The following is a 20,413-nucleotide window of genomic DNA, read 5'->3' on the forward strand; positions in this document are numbered from 1 at the left end:
TAAAATGTATGTATAGTGTATTTATGTATGTATATGTATGGAAAACACCCGTAAAAAGTTAATTAACAGTTGTTGTTTTTTTTTTTTTTTTTTTTTTTTTTCTTTCTTTGTTTGTTTGTTTGTTTGTTATTACAGTAGAGACTTGCATGCAGGACCAATACAGTTTCCATTAAACCATTACAAAAAGGAGGCTATTAGAACTTCTTCGAGGAGACTTGAAAGTGCTTTATTCATTTTTATTATTCTGAGTAAAACTAGACTGGTAAACAAATACTAACATAAATATTGCCTATATATATATATATATATATATATATATATATATATATATATATATATATATATATATATATATATATATATATAGCCTTAAGTTTTGAAAGGTTGAGCTGAAATCTTTAATGTTTGATCAAAAGTAGTGTATTGATTTAATAAAATTTTACAAAAACACCAGTTAAGATGTTAATGTTTGTAGACTCACAGGACCAATACAGTTTTTATTAAAACCATTATAAAAGGTAGGCTATAGAGAAAAAAAGAGTTTTTGAAATTGTTGCAAAATTATAAATAATAAAAAAAAAACTATAAAAAAAAGTATTCACAGCCTTTGCTCAATACTTTGTAGATGCATCTCTGGCAGCAACAGCCTGAAGTCTTTTTGAATATGATGGCACAAGCTTGGCACACCTGTCTTTGGGATTTTATGCCCATTCCTCTTTGCAGTACCTCTCAGGCTCTATCAGGTTGGATGGGAAGTGACAGTGTACAGCCATTTTCAAATCTCTCCAGAGATATTCAATAGGATTTAGGTCTGGGCTCTGGCTGGGCCACTCAAGGACATTCACTGAGTTGTTGTGAAGCCGCTCCATTGATATTTTGGCGGTGTGCTTTGGGTCATTGTCCTGCTGGAAGATGAACCATCGCCCCAGTCTGAGGTCAAGCGCACTCTGAAGCAGGTTTTCATTCAGGATGTCTCTGTACATTGCTGCATTCATCTTTCCCTCTATCCTGACTAGTCTACCAGTTCCTGCTGCTGAAAAACATCCCCACAGCATGATGCTGCCACCACCATGCTTCACTGTAGGGATGCTTCACCTGGTGATGAGCGGTGCCTGGTTTTCTCCAAACGTAATGCCTGGCATTCACTCCAAATAGTTCAATTTTAGTCTCATCAGACCAGAGAATTTAATTTCTTATGGTCTGAGAGTCCTTCAGATGCCTTTGGGCAAATTCCAGGCGGGGAGTGGCTTCTGTCTGGCCACTCTACCATACAGGCCTGATTGGTGGATTGCTGCACAGATGGTTGTCCTTCTGTAAGGTTCTCCTCTCTTCACAGAAGAACGCTGGAGTTTAGACAGAGTGACCATCAGGTTATTGATCACCTCCCTGACTAAGGCCCTTCTCCCCCGATCACTCAGCTTTGATGGCCGGCCAGCTCTAGGAAGAGTCTTTGTGGTTCTAAACATCTTCCACTTACAGATATTGGAGGCCACTGTGCTCATTGGAAATTTCAGAGCAGCAGAAATTTTTCTGGAACCTTCCCCAGCCTTGTCCCTCGAGACCATCTAGTCTCCGAGGTCTACAGACAATTCCTTTGTCTTTATGCTTGGTTTGTGCTTTGACATGCATTGACATGCATGTTACAACAGCAATTAAGCTGCTGAAACATCTAAAGCATGATCAGTGGAAACAGAATGTACCTGAACTCAATTTAGAGCTTCATGGCAAAGGCTGTGAATACTTATGTACATGTGATTTTTTTTTTTTTTTTTTTTCAAAAAAAGTTTTTCACATTGTCATTATGGGGTATTGTGTGTAGAATTTTGAGGAAATAAATGAATCTAATCCATTTTGGAATAAGGCTGTAACAAAAAAACAGGTTGAAAAAGTGAAGCGCTATGAATACTTTCCGGATGCACTGTATAGAGATATACAGCCTTTAGATATACAGTCTTGAGCACCTTGAAGAAGTTGTAATCTTTAATTAAAGTTTGACCAAAAGCAGTGTTTCATTTTAGTAAAATTATACGAAAACACCTGTGAAAATGTTAATCAACGATTCATTTAGAGAGTCATTTAGGACAATAGTTACCATTAAAACCGTTACAAAAATTAGAACTTTAATGGTTTCATTTGTGGAGACTTCCAAATGCTTCGTTTTCGTTATTTTGAGTAAAACTAGACGAGTAAACAAATACTAAACATTAAATAACACTATCGATTTTTCCCACTGAGGTGTTTCAAACTTCTATAGAATTCTCAGCCCTGTGGACACTTACCCTGGGGTGTCGGCTAGTCATTCAAACTTCTTTCTCCGCCTTCCTCCACTTCACTTTCCTGAGACGTGTGTGTATGTGTGAGCGAGAGTGTGTGAGCGAGTGTTATGTGTGTGTGCAGTGAAAGTGAACGGTCTGCTCCGCTCATTCAGCGCGAGCTCATCACAGTCCACGCACACAGCGACAAACTGACACCCTCAAAGCCCGTCTGTCCTCCAGCAGCCCTGCTTCTCCTTCACCGGGATAGGGGAAAACAGCCGCTTTTCCTCCCCACAACCTCCACCTTTCCGCGGGCATGCATCATCAGCACCGGGAGCGCCGCTGGAGTCGCGCGTGGATCAGCGTTTGCAGATGCACTTTATATTTATTTCTAGTTTTGAGCCTGGAGCGGAGCGCCGTGCACTCAGGTAGGAAACATTTACGCTTCGTTATCACTTTTGCTTGTTATTTTTCCTCGGACTGCTCCGTCCCTTGCCATGCTTATGAGGTGTTTTGTGATTTAAAAGTAACGGTAATGAAGTGAGGCTTGGCTGTATATTGGGGTGCTGTTGTGTTTTGTTGGCTCCGGCTGCTCTGATGTGAAGGAATGCCACGAAAGTCCAAACTCTGAGTGGAACCAGATGTGGGAAGAGGAAGAGGGAACGGGGGAGGGGAGGGCGAGGGCTGATGGTGGGGAGATTGATTCAGTTTCAGTAACTCGGATCGTATGAGTCGATTCACTAAGAGTTACGTTGTGTCATTTGTTTACAGAGGACTTTTTTTGTGGGTTGTGTAATTATGCCGGTAGGTGGCGACAAACAGATGTTCTTTTATGAATTATTTATTTGTGAGTCACTGGCAAGTTTACTTAAAGGGACAGTTAAAGGAATAAAAAAAGGAAAAATGCCCCATAATTTGCTCGCTCTCAAGCTATCCTTGGAGTATATGACTTTCTTCTTTCAGATGAATGCAGTCAGAGTAGTTTAAAACGTTGTCTTGACCATTATAAACTTTCATGGCTTAGCCCAAATGTAGTTGCTCGCTACACCCCGTTTTCCACTTTTCATAAGCCATTATAGTATACAAAGTTGCTGCAAAAGTATTTGAATAAAAAAGAAGTAGCCCACCCAGTACCCAGCATAAAATAACATTAGCTAGCAGACCTAGCATTTAAGTTACAGCTCCGCAGAGTCAGCATTGTTAAAAAAAAAATAGGCGGTTTTATTCCTGATAAGAATATTTATTGTTGTCAGACTCCACTTTCACATAAATAAACTGAATTAATCCACCAAAACTTACAGCTAATCAGAACAGCCTGAGCGCGTATTGTCAAATCGCACGTAACTCTACAAAAATCTGAGGTAAATCTTAAATGAATCAAAACAAGATTTTGTTGAGTGTGCAGTTATTTACAAATAGTAACCCAGAGTTCTCCTCAAAATATTCATCAAGCTTACTTTAATACAAAAACAAAGTGCATTTGTGCGGGGTTGAGACGAGTGCTGCATTGACAGGAGGCCTCGCTATGTAGGACCATGGTGTGTGACGTAAGCTCGTTTTGAGAGAGGAGAAAAAGTGCTTATCGCCGTGGAGCTGTGTTCGTTAAAATCTCTCAAAACAATATCAGCTGGGCTTTCTCTATCTCTTATTTATTTATCAATCATGTGGGAAAGCAATTTTGAACTGATTTAAGTATTTCTGCACAATTTGTTTCGGCAAAACTTAACAAACCCAAATGATTCAGAGCTTCTGATAAAACATTCAGGGCTGAAGCCACCCCCATGCTCCACCCCTGATCTTGACTCTTTCATGCTGTTTGTTAGTTGCGTTGCGGCCTTTTGTTTTTTAAGCTTCCAAAAACACGTAAATCCATTGTAAAACTAAACCATTCACCATTACGGGGTTAACAGATGTCTTATCGAGTGGATTAATTTGTTTTTGTAACAAAAATATATTTCAAAATTTTAAACTAAACTTATCTCAGGCGGCTGTCGATTCTGAGTTCTCGACGAATTCTGGGCTAGTCTGCCTCTATTTTTGACACATGATGTAAGATGTATTTTTACATCGATCTTATGCAGGAAGTTTTGGTTTCTTGGAATTCCTGGTCTGTGTACTCCATCTCAAACAAATATAGCTCTGCGAAGAAATATCAAAACAGCTCTATTTCTTTTCCACTTATAATTGTATTAGATCTTTCCAATCTGGTAAATTTCCAAATAAAAATGAGAATTGCAAAGATAATTCCACTTTATAAATCTGGAAATTAACACTATTTTACAAATTATAGACCCGTTTCTATACTGTCTGAGTTTTAAATTTTTTTTAGAAAAACTCTGTTGAAAGGCTTAATAATTTCATAGAAACGCATAGCCTTTTAGCTGATGAGCAATATGGTTTCAGGAAAAATAGATCAACATCTCTAACATTAACAAGAAATTATTGAGGAATTTACTAATAAGATAGATAATAAGGAGAAGGTAGTTGGAATTTTTATAGATTTAAAGAAGGCATTTGATACAATCAATCATAATATATTGGTAAATAAATTAGAAAAGAATGGGATTTGAGAAGTAGCCTTGGATTGGATAAGCAGTTATTTAAAAAATAGGCAACAGTTCGTGGAAATTGCCATAAATCTTCATATCTAAATGTAAATTGTGGCATACCACGAGGATCAGTTTTAGGTCCAATATTGTTTATAATTTACATTAATGACGTATAAAATATTTGTTGTTTAAGTTTATTTGATTTGTGGATGATACAAGTATTATTTGAGTTTCATTAATTTGTTCATTTTCATTTCGGCTTAGGCCTTTTATTAATCAGGGGTCGCCACAGCGGAATGAACCGCCAACTTATCCAGCATATGTTTCACGCAGCGCATGCCCTTCCAGCCGCAACCCAACTGTAGAGAAATATAAAACTATTAATTTTAAGCTTTTGCCTTGTATCACTTGCAGTGCTTTATATGAGTGGGCAGAGCTAAAGATTTCTTCGATGATTGGGATTTACTGTACAGCATCATGGGTAATGTAGTTTTTGTGCACAAAATTGCTAATTAAAAATCATTGCTAAGTTTAATAATGTGAACACATGGATTTGACAAAAAACATGGATATTTTATCATACTACAGCCTTCATAACAGGTCTGTCTTTAAAAGTTTGTTATTTTTAGAAATTTATTTCGGAAGTGAGAAAAAAATGTGTTCCAGAACATGACTAATGGTTTGACTAATCAGAATCTACTGAATGAATTTAGACTAATTAAAAATAATTAAATTAATGTGTAGGGTTGGGCGATATCAACCAATTTGGCATCATACGATGTCTAATGTAAAACATCGCGATGGAATTATTTATGAATGTAACGAATTAAGGGTTTGTAGCCTACCGTTTACACTACCTGACCCGCATGGTCTTTGTTTTACCCATAACCAAATAATAAATAAATTTTTAAAAGTTACACACAAATTACCACCTGTCAATCACGTCATCATCTGGTATGAATAGGCAGAGTGATCTGTGTCGTCATAATGGCGTTGACAAACTTGATTGGTAAAAAAAAGGTGCACAACCAACAGTATCTGAGGTTTTCGCTAAAATTACTAAGTACAAATGTGAAAGCGAAACATTGAAGCTGTGTACTGATGCTGTGACGCGTTGCCTGATCGATTCAAAAGACAGAAGAGTCGCTAGATAGAGACAAGATTAATTAAATATCACGTTTAACAACTATAGTGACATACGATCTAGCAGTACAATCTTGATAAACTGTCCCATGTGCACTGCTCTCTGGGGTTTTGTGCTCAAAGCACCCGCTGATTGTTGGAGCTCAGACGCTGCAGCACATGACGAAGTGTGTGCTTGTGTGTGTGGTTGCGTTTTCAGCGGTATAGTGTGGAAGGAGCACTTTTCAGAAATGCTAGATGAAACCCCAGTGTGGACGTGGATCATTTTTGTTCTAAAATGCCATTTTAAAACTCCGATGTATTAGTGTTAACAGGGCCATGTGTATTTTTTGAGAGCTGGTTGCTGCTGTGACGGGGGCGGGGCGGAGGATTGCTATGCCGGCTTAGCATCGTGATGTCGATCGGCCATCGGTGATGGACAATGGTATCGTCTATTGACCCAACCCTATTGAGGTGATTTATATTATTATGTACTATTTAAGTAATGTTCAATTACTTATTTAATTTCTTTATTAAAATATATATGTTGGAAATGTTTTAGCTTGCTAAAGTTTAATAGTTAAAATATAAAGAAATATTACATTTTCTAAGTAGGTAATGAAAAATTAAAGCATTCACCTCTGATTTTCAACAATGCAAAACTGTAATTGTTTGCAGATTTGAAGTGCTTTAGTAAATTTCCTTAACAAATTTGACAGTGATTTCACAGTCCTTAACAAAATACTCCTTTACTCACCCTCAAGCGGTTTCAAGTCTTTTTAAATGAGCTTTTTTAAATAAATATATTGGAATCGGTGGCTACGAGATGCAGTTCAAAAAAAGAAAGTCAAATATGGATTTCTTTTGGTGATCTATCCCTTTAATTTCTGCTTCAGTGCAGCATTAGACTAGCTCAGTGTTGTGTGCTTCTTTCTAGTCCACACTTGAATGCTATTTTCTCACTAAAAAGCAGAAAAACACTTGCTTTGAAAAGGCAAGTCTCAGAATGAGTCAGCGACTGGAGGAAACGATTCGCTCACTTAAAAGGGGTTTGTTCAGGATTCTTTCAGCTGGCGCAACACCATTAAACATTGCTTTTAGGTTTTACAGGCTGTGAGGACAACTTTAACATTGAAGGGACAGTCGTTGTGTTTGTTTGCAGAAGCATGTTCTTGATTTCTCACTGCTCTGTTAACCTGTGTTCTCAAGCGCTTGATTCCCTCTGGAAGCAGATGTGCCCTAAATATCCCGTTACACAATAGTGAGCTGCAGCTGATGGCTGTGTCTGTCTCTCGGTGGTCTTGTATAGTTTTTAGTGCTTTTCTCAACTTCACAGTCCGGCAGAGACAGGAGAGGTTTTTGCACCTCTGTGTCAGGGACTGTCACAGACCTATTAAAAAGGAAAAAAAGGTTAGGAAGAACAGAGCCGGGTTGTTAGACAAGCTAAACATACGTCACCAAAGACCCTGCTGCAGTTGCAGGCTGATGGAAATCAGATTATTAATTTTGAATCAATGATTTTTCTTTTCTTCTCTTATGTTTTCAAAAATAGTGCTTTTTGACCCATGTCACATCTAGCTTTGACACTCGCTTAATCTGTTGAATTGATTTTTAGTTTATTTTTGGTAAAATTCTTTTTAGTTTAAGAATTTTAATGACTAAAAGCTATTAATTCCATGTATTTACATATATATATTGAATTAATTCCATGTATTTATTATTAAGTCTTGTCGTGGATCCCAGTTGTAAGAGCATCTAGTTCAGGGGTGTCCAAACTCGGTCCTAGAGGGCCGGTGTCCTGCAGATTTTAGCTCCAACTTGCCTCAACACACCTGCACGGATGTTTCTAGAAAGCCTAGTAAGTGCTTGATTAGCTAGCCCAGGTTTGTCTGATTGGGGTTGGAACTAAACTTTGCAGGACAGCGGCCCTCCAGGACCGAGCTTGGACATGCCTGATCTAGTTGATCATTTAGAAAAAAGACAGAAGGTAGATATTTCTGATGAATAATCTGTTGAACTGCATCCCAATCATCACAAATACTGCAGAAGACGTATTAGAACCCGCATGGACCCAAGATTCTCATAGAAATCAGTCAAGTTTAGTGAAGGAAAAATCATGGTTTGGGGTTACATTCAGGATGTGGGCAAGAGATCTGTAGAGTGGAAGGCAACATCAACAGCTTGAGGTGGTAAGACATTTGTGCTGCCCATTACATTACAAACCACAGGAGAGGGCAAATTTTTCAGCAGGATAGCGCTCCTTCTTGTACTCCAGCCTCCACATCAAAGTTCCTGAAAGCAAAGAAGGTCAAGGTGCTCCAGGATTGGCCAGCCCAGTCACCAGACATGAACATTATTGAGCATCTCTGGAGTAAGTTGGAGGCATTGAAGATGAATCCAAAGAATCTCGATGAACTCTGGGAGTCCTCCAAGAATGCTTTCTTTGTAATGACTCAAATAACTTATTAATAAAGTCATCTGAAATGGCAGAGATGTATGGATGAAGGCCTGAATTTTCAACATCAAACATCAACAGCAGAGATTACCATCCCATAATGCAATTCACAATCGTAAATAAACGGAAAGCGCTTGTGAATCACAAAATACAGAAACTGTTAATTAACATATATTTCTTTACAGTCCTTGCTTTTAGTTTTGCGCATGATAAGATCTCAGGCCGTAGCTCTGCCTAGGTGGAGGCTTCAGTATAACGGGAGCAGAGAAACAAACACCGGCCGGAATTTCCTGTGTGTTGGTCAATCTCTGTGTTTACTGAATAAAAGGATCGTCTATACAAAACCCTGACCTCTTTCTGCACCCTTCCTTTTGCTTGCTCTCTCCTGCCTCCCAGCTGGCCCGCTACCTTCCTCCCCCCGACTGCGTCCCTCTCTCATTACCCTTCTCCAAAAACGGGTAAGGGAGAAACAAAAATACATCTGTCATAATAATAAACGTTTAGCTTTGGTAGCTTAGAATCAGGGTTCAGGAAAACCACATACCACCGCATGACTAAGCTCATACTGCCTTAAACAGACTTCAGTCCCCCACTGAGAGCCCGTTTCTTTGCCTTTTTACCGTTTTCTGGTGTTCTTTTGTGTGTGTGGGGTTTTTTTTATGGCAAATTCGGATGCTAATATATGCTGCTGGTGATGGTAGATTTGAGGAGTGCATGGGAGTATGTTAAATTCTTGCCGTTTTACCAAACTGATCTGAAAAATCAATGCTAAAAATAAGAATTCAATGAAATGTTTTGTATTTTGTGATTCACTGCTGTTTTTACAGTTTCAGATTGGATAATGGGACTCTGATTCTGTCTTTGCTCTGACAACTTTTTTTTTGTTGCCATTTTCAGTTTGAAACACTGTGGTGTATAATACTGCAGTGCTCAGCTTAGATGAGTACACCCCCTTTTAAAAATATTTTTATTACTCGGTGAATATAGACAGAAAATGTTGGTGACATTTAAACAAAACAATCTTATTAAACCGTTAAATTCATTAGAATAAGAGTTTGGTCACCTCACATCTGTTACGTTCCTATGTTAGTGTGATCTTGGTTTTGATTTTTTTTTTCTTTCATGCCACTTTTGTCTTCCTCCCCTCCAGGGTTTATTGTTTTTTGGATTATTTTGTTGGTATAACTTGTATATAGTTTACCTTTTGTGGTTATTTGTTGTTATCTATATTCCTCTTCTTTATTATTACTATTTTCTGTTTATCTCTGATTTTTGTATAATAAATTATTCTCTTTTTGGCAGTATTTTGGTTGATTCTCTGGTTTTCTGACAATATAAATGTTATTTACTTCAGTCCCTAGATTAACATCAAGTTGTAACCACATCTTTAGGAAAAGATAGAGAATACATTTAAATTTAAATAAGTTATAGCAAAAGAAATATTACAAACTACAAAATTTTAACAATTTTAGATTTTTTATGTTAATCTTGATTACCCCCCCCCCTCCCCCTCTGTTTATAAATTTTTTTTTTTCTAAGTCTAAGGTCTAAGTTTTGGACTGTGATCATAAGTTCTCTGTTCGCGATCAACATCAACCCCCTCCCCACTTTTCGTTTTTACGAGCACTTCCATATTATTTGTTTATTTATTTGTTTATTTTAAAAGAATAATTTCTCCACAAGGGGTTAATAATATTGACCTTAGTAGTTTTTTATTATTATCATTATTTTTATTTCATTTAAATAATAATAATAATAATTATTATTATTCTGTATTTATTTGTTTATTTATTTATTTGTTTATTTTAAAAGAATACTTTCTATGTAAGAATTTATAAGAATACTTAATATTGACCTTAGTAGTTTTTATTTTATTTTATTGTATTTTATTGTGTTTTTTATTTTAGATTTTATTTTCTTTAAATAAAAATAATAATTATAATTCTTATTTTTATTATTATTATTATCATTATTATTAATATTTATTTATTTGTTTGTTTATTAAAAAAAAAAACTTTCTCAACAAGGGGTTAATAATATTGACCTTAGTATTTTTTGCTTTATTTTATTATATATATATTTTTAAATAATAATAATTATTATTAATTATTATTAATAATAATATTTATTTATTTGTTTGTTTTAAAAGAACACTTTCTCCACAAGAAAAAATGTAATAGGGAATTCTTTGAAAAAATAGCTCTAGCTCTGTTAAACACCACTTGGTAAATATATTTTCAAAAGAATAACAATTTCAGACTAATATTTTTGACTTAATTAGCTGTTTTACTAATTAAAAATGCACTCACCCAGAAACAAAAGTTTCATAAAAGAGCTATTTAAGGACCAAAACCAAATGTCTTGAATTTAATCATCTCAATAATATAGCTACTGTAGCTCAAGTAAAACAATTCATTTCAATCTAATGAATAATTGAATATTTTTCTAATAATTCAACCCCCATTGTCAATTATTTCTCATTTAGCAGTCTCTTCTGTCTGTTGGTATAATTATTTCAGATCCCACTTTGAGCCCTGAGAAAACAATTTATCTCAAACGCTCCACAGTCTGCGACAAAGAGACAAATTGCGCCCACGCTAGTCATATCGATGTCATCATCAGTATATTATGCAACCAGTGATCGCAAAAACAAGCATCATCCGTGCCATGTTATATTCTCATCTCTTCCATCTGGAAGGTGGTGGCTAAGGAGCGTTCATGCCAAACCCACAACCAGTTTCTTCCTGTAAGCTGTCAGCCTCCTCAATAACTGTCTGACAAGCTTCAGATAAACTCTTTGATCACACACACACACATACCCTTGCTGATTTACAGATGCTTTACCGTCGCCGTCTGGAATTATCTGTTTTATTTGTTTCCGCATGCTCTGTGTGCGCATTATTTACAAATCATGTGACATCCTGTGCCAGCTGTCATGGGTATTTTTTTGTGTGTGTGTGTTGTGCAAAAGTTCTGGAAGTAAGCAGGCATTTAGGGGACTCTTTCATTAAAGGCAATGATTGATTCCTCTGTAGGAACCTTGTTTAAAGTAACATCCTTTTCTCAAGAGCACAACAGTGACAGCTTTTGGCTATTAAAGCTTTATTTTCTATGAATATGCTATTGTAAATTATTATTATTATTATTATTATTATTATTATTATTATTATTATTATAAGTAGTTGTTGTATTACTCAATGCTTTTTTTCCTGACTGAGTTAGTGAAGTTAAAACATTCTTCTTTGTAGCCTTTTCGTAGTCCGTTTCAGTCTTCATATTTTCTTTGTAGTTTTTTTGTAGTCGTTTTTGTAGTCTTTTTCGTAGTAGTCTTTTTCTTCATAGTCTTTTTTTGTAGTCTTCTGCGCAGTATTCTTCTTCGTAGTCTTTTTCTTTGTAGCCTTTTACACAGTTCTTTTGTTCATAGTCGTCTTCGTTTCTTTGTAGTGTCCTTCATAGTAATATTTGTATATTCTTCGTCGTAGTCCTCTTTTTTTTTATTCTTCATAGTTTCTTTGTAGTTTCCTTGTAGTTGTCTTTGTAGTCTTCTTTGTAGTTTTCTTCTTCATAGTCTTTTTTGTAGTATTCTTCCGTTTCTTTGTAGTCATCATTTTTGTAGTCTTGTTCATCGTCTTCTTCTTCATAGTCTTCTTCATAGTCCTGTTTTTTGTAATCTTCTTCGTAGTTTCTTCAGGCATCTTGTTCTTTGTAGCCTTTGTAGTTGCCTTTTTTGTAATCTTCTATGTAGTCTATTTCTTCTACACAGTCTTTTTCTTCATAGTCTTGTTCTATGTAGTCTTTGTAGTCTTTTTCTTCAGTCTTTTTCTTCATAGTCTTGTTCTATGTAGTCTTCTTTTTCTTCAGTCTTTTTCTTCATAGTCTTGTTCTATATAGTCTTTGTAGTCTTTTTCTTCTTCATAGTCTTTATCTTCAGTCTTTATTCTCATAGTCTTCTTCGTAGTGTTTTTCTTCAGTATTCTTCTCTGTAGTCTTTTTTTTCTTTGTAGTCATCCTCTTCTTCATAGTCTTCATAGTCATAGTCTTGTTCGTAGTCTTCTCCATTGTCTTTGTAGTCTTCATAATCTTCATTGTAGTCTTCTTCATAGTCTTTCTCCGTAGTTTTCTTCTTCATAGTCTTCATAGTCTTCTTTGTAGTCTTATTCATATTCTTCGTAGTCTTCTTTGTAGTCTTCTTCGAAGTCTTCTTTGTAGTTTTCTTCGAAATCTTTGTAGTCTTCTTCATGGTCTTCTTCTTTTGGTTTTCTTCTTCATAGTCTTTTGTAGTCATCCTCTTCATAGTCTTTGGTTTTCTTCTTCATAGTTTTCTTTGTAGTCTTCTTTGTAGTCTTCAACATAGTCTTCGTAGTCTTCATAGTCTTCTTTGTGGTTTTCTTCTTCATAGTCTTCTTTGTAGTCATCCCCTTCATAGTCTTTGTTGTTTTCTTCTTCGTAGTTTTCTTCATAGTCTTCTTCTTTCTGGTTTTCTTCTTCGCAGTCTTCGTAGTTTTCTTCATAGTCTTCTTCTTTGTGGTCTTCATTTTCATAGTCGTCTTCTTTATAGTCTCTTTGTAGTCATCCTCTTCTTCATAGTCTTCTTCTTTGTAGTCTTCTTCATAGTCTTTGTAGTCTTGTTCTTTGTGGTTTTCTTCTTAATAGTCTTCTTCTTCATAGTCTTTTTCTTTATAGTCTTCGTAGTCTTCTTTGTAGTCATGACAAGTGAGTTCCCAGCCCAAATAAGTTAACTTAATTGTTTTTATAATTTTAAGTGGACTGAACATAAAGCTATTAAGTTGTCCCACAAAAATAAAATTCTGCATCCCAATTCGCAGTCTCCGTCCTAAACCGTATTTAAAAATAGAATTAGTATGCCCAAATCGTAGCATGTTGAAAAGAGTATGCCAAAGCTTCCCAGATGGTTTACTAATTCCGGTAAAATTTTTAAGTGTAGAAGCGTTCCTACTCTAACCGCTGATATTGTCCACAGTTCATTGCGTGTTGGACATGAATTTGATTAGAACTACAAACACAGGGAAAAGTGTAAATAAACTACAAACATGGTGGATGTGCGAGACCAACTGTCAAGTAGAGAGGCTTCGGTATAGATGTCTGTATGACTGTTAATTAATATTTAGCTAACTGGAATATCTGCAACATCAATACTGAACTTATATAAAGACGTGTTTGGACATTAACATCTGAATGCATAATTATCCAAAGACCTGAGGAGATTTCTCCGCATGAAAGACTCGTGAATGGGAGATTAACCTGCTGCTGCTTCTCCAATAAGGTAGGAAATGAAATATGACAGAAATGTGGATGATGTGTGGATGATTGACAAGGCTCATAACTAAGCAACATTAGGAAGTAGGATGTCCCAAAGCTTGCGTACTCTCCTCTTACAGTCAAAAGTATATTTTTCCTTCATAAAAAAAGTACATACTTTTAGGGCGTAGTAAAGTATGGGAATGGGGACACAGCAATTGTGTTGATTCAGCTAGTTTTAAGTACTTACTTACATATTTTTTGAGTGTACACAGCCATATCACCCTGCAGCCCAAGACCGGTTACTCACTGAAACTAAGCAGAGCTGAGCCTGGTCAGTACATGGATGGGAGACCACATGGGAAAACTAGGTTGCTGTTGGAAGTGGTGTTAGTGAGGCCAGCAGGGGGCGCTCAGTCTGTGTGGGTCCTAATGCCCCAGTATAGTGAAGGGGACACTAAACTGTCAGTGAGCGCCGTCTTTCGGATGAGACGTTAAACCGAGGTCCTGACTCTCAGTGGTCATTAACAGTCCCATGGCACTTCTCGTAAAGAGTAGGGGTGTAACCCCGGTGTCCTGGCCAAATGCCGTCCAACGACCCATTACCCATCATGGCCTCCCAATCTTCCCCATCCACTGAATTGACTCTATAGCCCCTTTCACACTGTAATACCGGTAAATATCCGGATAATTACCGGAACGACTTTACCGGTAAATTCAAAAAATCACTTTTCACGTAGGCAAGGACATTCCGGATTTCTTTTCGGAAAAGACCGTTCCCACATCCATTCCAAAATACCGGTAAATTCTGACATCATTAACCAGAAATGAATTCTAAACAGCCGCTCTTGTATTTGTGAACACAGAAGGGCTAGGGCTTTTGTTGATGGTACATAATATGTACGTGTGCTGGCGCTCTCACCGGCTGCTTCACGTGCACATGCATCAAGAAACTGAAGCATAGCTTGAAGGTAAAAAAACAGTTGGCATTAAGAAGGAACAGGAACATTATCTGACTAACATCTAACATCTTGTGTCTGGAAAATTATTCAAAGGCTTTTATTTTCGTATACGGCGCGAATGTGAATGCGTCTGAATGTTCTGATTGGCTGGATTAGACGTCTCACGTCAGGACGTTCCAATCGTGGACACGCTTCTTCCAGCAATTTTCCATTTGCGTTAAACACAGAGCAGCATTCCGGCAAATTACCTCTCAAATTTACCGGTATTTTTAAAAAGAGCTTGTTCACACATAATCCCTTTCTGGAAAATTGCCGGTAATTTTCCGGAAAGATCTGTATGTGTGTAAGAGGCTCATCTCTGTCTCTCCACTCCACCTATAGCTGGTTTGTGGAAAGCGCACTGGCACCATTGTCCTGTGGCTGCCGTCGCATCATCCAAGTGGATGCTGCACACTGGTGGTGATGTGGAGAGATCCCCCTCATGACTGTGAAGTGCTTTGGGTGTATGGTCATACGCAATTGTAGCTGACACTGATCGGTCAGCTTGTATTTTTGGTTGTTTTTATATATATATTTTCACTATTTTAAAGAGCATTGGTTTATGTTATAAATTTCTCTGTTTCCGGTTGGCTTGAGTCAGAGGTCACATGATCCTCCTCAATTGATTTAACCTGCGAGAGTTTGTATGGACAGCATTGTGAGATCTCAATGCAGGCACCTGTTAAATGCTCCTGATTATTCTACTGCTGGTTATCAGGCCATTACGGTATTTGAAACATTGTTTGTATATTGTTTATTTTGATGTCCTTTTGATTATGTTTGCGTGAAACATTTGGTTTGTTTGTTTATCTTTTAGTTTTCACTGTGATCAATAAATGAAATGCACGGACATCAGTTTTTGGGTAGTGTGGACTGTTTTAATAATCGACGGGTAGCTGCAACAATAAAATGCGCTATATAAATACACATTACATTTGCACATTTATTAGCACAAACAAACATTTCTCCTATTTGTATTTAATATAGTAACTATGAGTAATTTAGTAGTATGTTATTATTATTTAGTTTTATTACCTATTATTATTATTGATCCATTAAACATTATATAATGTTAAAGATGTACTAATTAAAGTACTAATAAAATGTTACCTATTTATTAATTAATATTTTTTTATTAAGTAATCAAATCTAATGTATTAATGAGGGACATGGGGGGGGGGGTTGTAAACAATTATTTGCATTATTTTTTTCCTATACATTTAGAGTGTTATTGTCATTAATTATTTTTTATTTACTTACTTTATTTAATTCATATTTAGCCACACCATATTGGTATTTCGTAACATCTAGTTTTCATGAGGTGAGTTGATAGCCCAACGCTCAACCTACAACCTTTGAGGACCAAGACATACACACATACACTATGGACAATTTAGCTTTCCCAATTCCCACTGTACCTATTTACTTACTTAGGCTTTATTAAATTTCTGACAAATCCTGAAATGTATTCCTTAAGAACTAACTAAACTAAGAACTAAAAATTGAGCGATCAAAGTGTGTGATAATATTTTTAAATTGCATCATAAAATTGTCCTTCATCATTTCCTTGTTATTGGCCTATAGCTAGTCATCTTAGTAAAGCCTGATTCATTATGAAGCATTAAGGTGATGCTGAGGCAAGCGGCGTCTGACTCTGCTTTGCCCTTCATCTGTCAGAATCCGAGGCTTTGATGTCTGTTCATTCTTCCTCCTGAAATCATGTGTCCCCAGGGTCTCACCTCCACCAATCGTATCCCCTGCTCTGATCACATGATTTCCCCCCAAAAACTCTTGCAGGAAGACTGAGAGACTAATCCTGGTTTGTCACGGATTGCATGTCATTAATAAGTGGAATCTGGGCCTCATGGAAAGAATCGTCCTAGTTGGATTGTTCGCGTTTTCAACTCTTATTATTTCACATCTCACGAGTTCAAAGCTCCAGTCTGGGTTTTTTCATAGGTCTTTGCAAATTTTTGGTGCAGCTGTATGTATTTAAACATGATGTTTACCCAAAAATTTTTAATTTATTCTCACTTAAGTGTTTCCAGATATGCAGTTAAAGTCGCGATTATTAGTCCTCTTCTGAATTTTTTTTTTTTTTAAAATATTTCCCAAACAATGATTACCTGAGGAAGGAAATGTTCACAGTATTTCCTATAATATTTTATCTTCTAGTGAAAGTCTTGATTGTTTTTTTTCAGCTAGAATAAAAAGAGTTCTTTATTTAAAAAAAAAAAAAAGGTCAATATTATTAGCCCCCAAACCTATGGAGTCAATCTAGGGCTGTATATACTTGCAAAATAAAAGAAAGTTTTGCAAACAAAAAAAAAAGTATTGAAAAAAATATATAAATAAATAAATGCAAATCTCCAAAAATTGCAAAGCAAAAATTTTTTTGGAGAAATTAAAATTTATTTTGCTAACGAAAAAAAGAACAGCAATAAAAATCAAGCTGTACAAAAATAAATAAATAAATAAATGTAAAAAAATATATATATAAAAAAATATATAAATATATATATAAAAAAAAAAACTAAATATTTGCTAAACATTTTTATAGCATTGCCTTAACAAAACCCATCCATTCAATTGCATTGCTCGTTTTGATTTGCTTTTTAGTCAACCGTGAGTTTGTGATGCTGTTATCACTTTGCACTTCACGCTTCTGTACGTTTCACTTTGTGGCCCTGATTTGACAAGGGGGCGGGGTCAAGGGAACCTGGGCGCTTACAGCAGTCCCGGACCTACTGGGCTATAAGACCACCTCAGTGATACTCTGTCTCCAGGTAATGATGTTGCTTAAATGGTGGCAGGTTTGCTGTTTGCAGTTCTTTTTTTGTTTGCAAATTTCATTTTTATTCCTCAAAACTTCATTTTCCCTTTGCAGTTCTTTATTTTTGTTAGCAAAATTTTTTTTTTTTTATTCTCCAAAAATTATTTTTGCTTTGCAATTTTTTGGAGATTTGCCTTTATTTTATTTATTTTTGCTCAATGCTTTATTTTTTTTTTTGCAAGTATATCCGGCCCTAAATTGACTCCATACAAACCACTGTTATATAATGACTTGCCTAATTACCCTAACTTGGCAAATCAACCTAGTTGGACCTAAAAATTGCACTTTAAGCTGAATAAATCTTGAAAAATATCTAGTCAAATATTATTTACTGTCATCATGACAGAGATAAAAGAAATCAGTTATTAGAAATAAGTTATTAAAACTATTATGTTTAGAAATGTGTTGAAAAAATAAAGAGAAATAGGGGAAAAATATTCAGAGAGGCTAATTAGTTTTTACAATTGAGGTTTGTCAATTAAACTAATAAATTATTTGTCAAGTAAACTCTAAATAAATAAACTCTAGCAAACATTACACCCACATTATGCTTGTCTTGTGTTAGGATCACCAATGATCTAGCGGCTGCAGATCGCTGGTAAACACACAGTTCGCTGAAGAACTACATATCCGCCATGTTATGGACTACAACTACCTACATGCACTTCGCACACACAGCTGTTCTTCTTTCTGTTGATTACACACACACACACACACACACACACACACACACACAGAGAGAGAGAGCACGAAGATCATCAAAGACTGATAACAAGGACTATTTAAGCTGCACGCACACACACCTCAGGGCTGAGTCTTGCGATATTGTAATGTTTTCATATCCGAGTATTATCCTGTCTGGTCTTCCATGTTCCGAGCCTTGCCTTGTTCTTCCGTGTATTGATCCCTAACCGCATAGCCTGACCTTTTGCCTGCTTGACTACAACTTTGGATAACCCTTATTATACTGTTTTGCACCTGTTATAATCACTGCCTGTATGACCACTCTGTTAAATAAATGCTGCATTTGGATCCGCACTTCCTTGTCAGCGTCCCCTTCACATTACATCTTGTTTACTGTTGGTTACTAGGTTACCAATACTACAGTCAGCTGCTCTTTTTGTGTTTGATTTTTAGAAAAGATTGATTTCTTGTTAGCATGTAAACCTGGCTAGTGGCTAGAAGTTTCCAAAATTGTTCAAAATATATTCTTTCTAGATTGATGCGGTGGCACAATGGGGAGCGCTGTCGCCTCACAGCAAGAAGTGTCGCTGGGTCGAGCCTCAGTTGGGTCAGTTGGCCTTTCTGTGTAGAGTTTGCATGTTCTCCCTGTGTTTGCGTGGGTTTCCTCCGGGTGCTCCCGTTTCGACCACAATCCAAAGATATGCGCTATAGGTGAACTGGGGAGGCTAAATTGTCCGTATGTGTGTGAATAAGAGTGCATGGAGGTTTCGCAGTTCTGGGTTGCAGCTGGCAGGGCATCCACTATGTAAAACTTATGCTGGATAAGTTGGCGGTTCATTCCGCTGTGGTGACTCCTGATTAATAAAGGGACTAATCTGAAAAGAAAATGAAGAAATGAACTCACTCAGTCAGTTTAATGGCGAGGGACTGATCGAATATGGCTATCGATAGAAGGTTTGTGAAGAAATGTCATGCTCCTTTGTAAAAGTATTTTGTAGTATTTTCAAAATACAGTGTTTTACTTTGATACTTGTTGTGGCTGCTGTATTTTGTAATTTATTTTGATACATGTAAAACTGAGGTATTTTATTTTAAAATACATTTTAAAGTTTTTTTGCCAAGTATTTTGACAGTATTTTTTACCAAATAGAGTAATGTCAACTTGAACAAATTGTTATGCTGGGAATTCAGAGAATGTCAATTAATGGTTAAGGGTTATAGCTATATTTGTAATATTTCATAGAGGGAAGAAACTCAAAAAATCTTTGGAATTTTAATTTTAGGGTAAAATATCACTTGCAATTAAACATCTTCTGCAAAAAAAACTTGTGTAAATGTCTGCAGCCTGTTTGCTTATGGAAATCGATGTTGGAGTATGGCATGATGATGTTCAGAAAGTCTCCCAGTCTGTCTTTTGTTTTTAGAGTAGAGGAGGTCCTGTTTGTTTTCGGATTGATCCCATTTCCCTTTCCCAGCTTTAGAAGTGCTCTGTTTGGAAACACAGCTGTGTTTCTCTCGGGTTTTTCTTCAGGCTCTTTTCTCTTGCTCTGATTTTGGTTCTCTCTGATGTTGCGGTTGTAACCTTGCATTCCCCCCTGCAGCAATGAGAGGGTGAACGAGAGAGAGAGAGACAGATAAAGACACAGAAAAGCAGAATGAAGGTATAAAAAAAAAAACTCCGAGTGGCTTTTGGGTTTGGCTCCTCTGCATTTAATTCTCTCCTCCTTACTGGATCTTCTTATTCTATTGCTGAAAAAACCGTGCAGAAGTCAGGTCTGACGGTTTTTGTGTTTATTATTTCTGTCATGCGAGTATGCGGTACAGTAGCTTCATCTAATGAGACACAGATAGGAAGTTCCTTCTCAAAAATCTAAGAAAATAACCAACGGTCCAAAGCCTAAACAAATATTTCAAACATTAGATTGAACTCTGTGACGGTTTTAGTTGCAGTAACATTACAGTATATTTTCATGTAATAATTTAATGTTAAAAACGCACTTTGAGGTGTGATAGACAAATTCTATTTTGGGTTTTTCCTCTGTTTTATTTTAATCAGTGTATTGTAATGTTATTGTTTTAGTTAGTTTTTTTTTGTTTGTAAAAACTGTTGATCTTGCAATGAATATATCTTTACTGCTGCAATGATTTTAACACAAATGTTCTTTTAAAATGAAATTAATGTTTTATTCAGCAACAATGAAATCAGAAAGATGAAAGATGGCATTAAATACATTTCTAATGTTGATTTTTGTTTT

General features: G+C 36.2%; 1 protein-coding gene across 1 annotated transcript in view; it reads left to right on the plus strand.

Moving 5' to 3' along the window:
• The first annotated feature begins 2,352 nt into the window (after positions 1 to 2,352).
• The window catches only part of mrc2 (mannose receptor, C type 2), an 86,410-nt gene continuing 68,349 nt past the window's right edge, over positions 2,353 to 20,413 (plus strand). Inside the window, exon 1 of the mRNA XM_056453309.1 lies at positions 2,353 to 2,683. Coding sequence (XP_056309284.1) covers positions 2,572 to 2,683 — 112 coding nt within the window. The 5' untranslated portion in view covers positions 2,353 to 2,571. The remainder of the gene's footprint in view (positions 2,684 to 20,413) is intronic.

This window comes from Danio aesculapii, chromosome 3 (genome assembly GCF_903798145.1).
Source record: "Danio aesculapii chromosome 3, fDanAes4.1, whole genome shotgun sequence".
Lineage (NCBI taxonomy): Eukaryota > Metazoa > Chordata > Actinopteri > Cypriniformes > Danionidae > Danio > Danio aesculapii.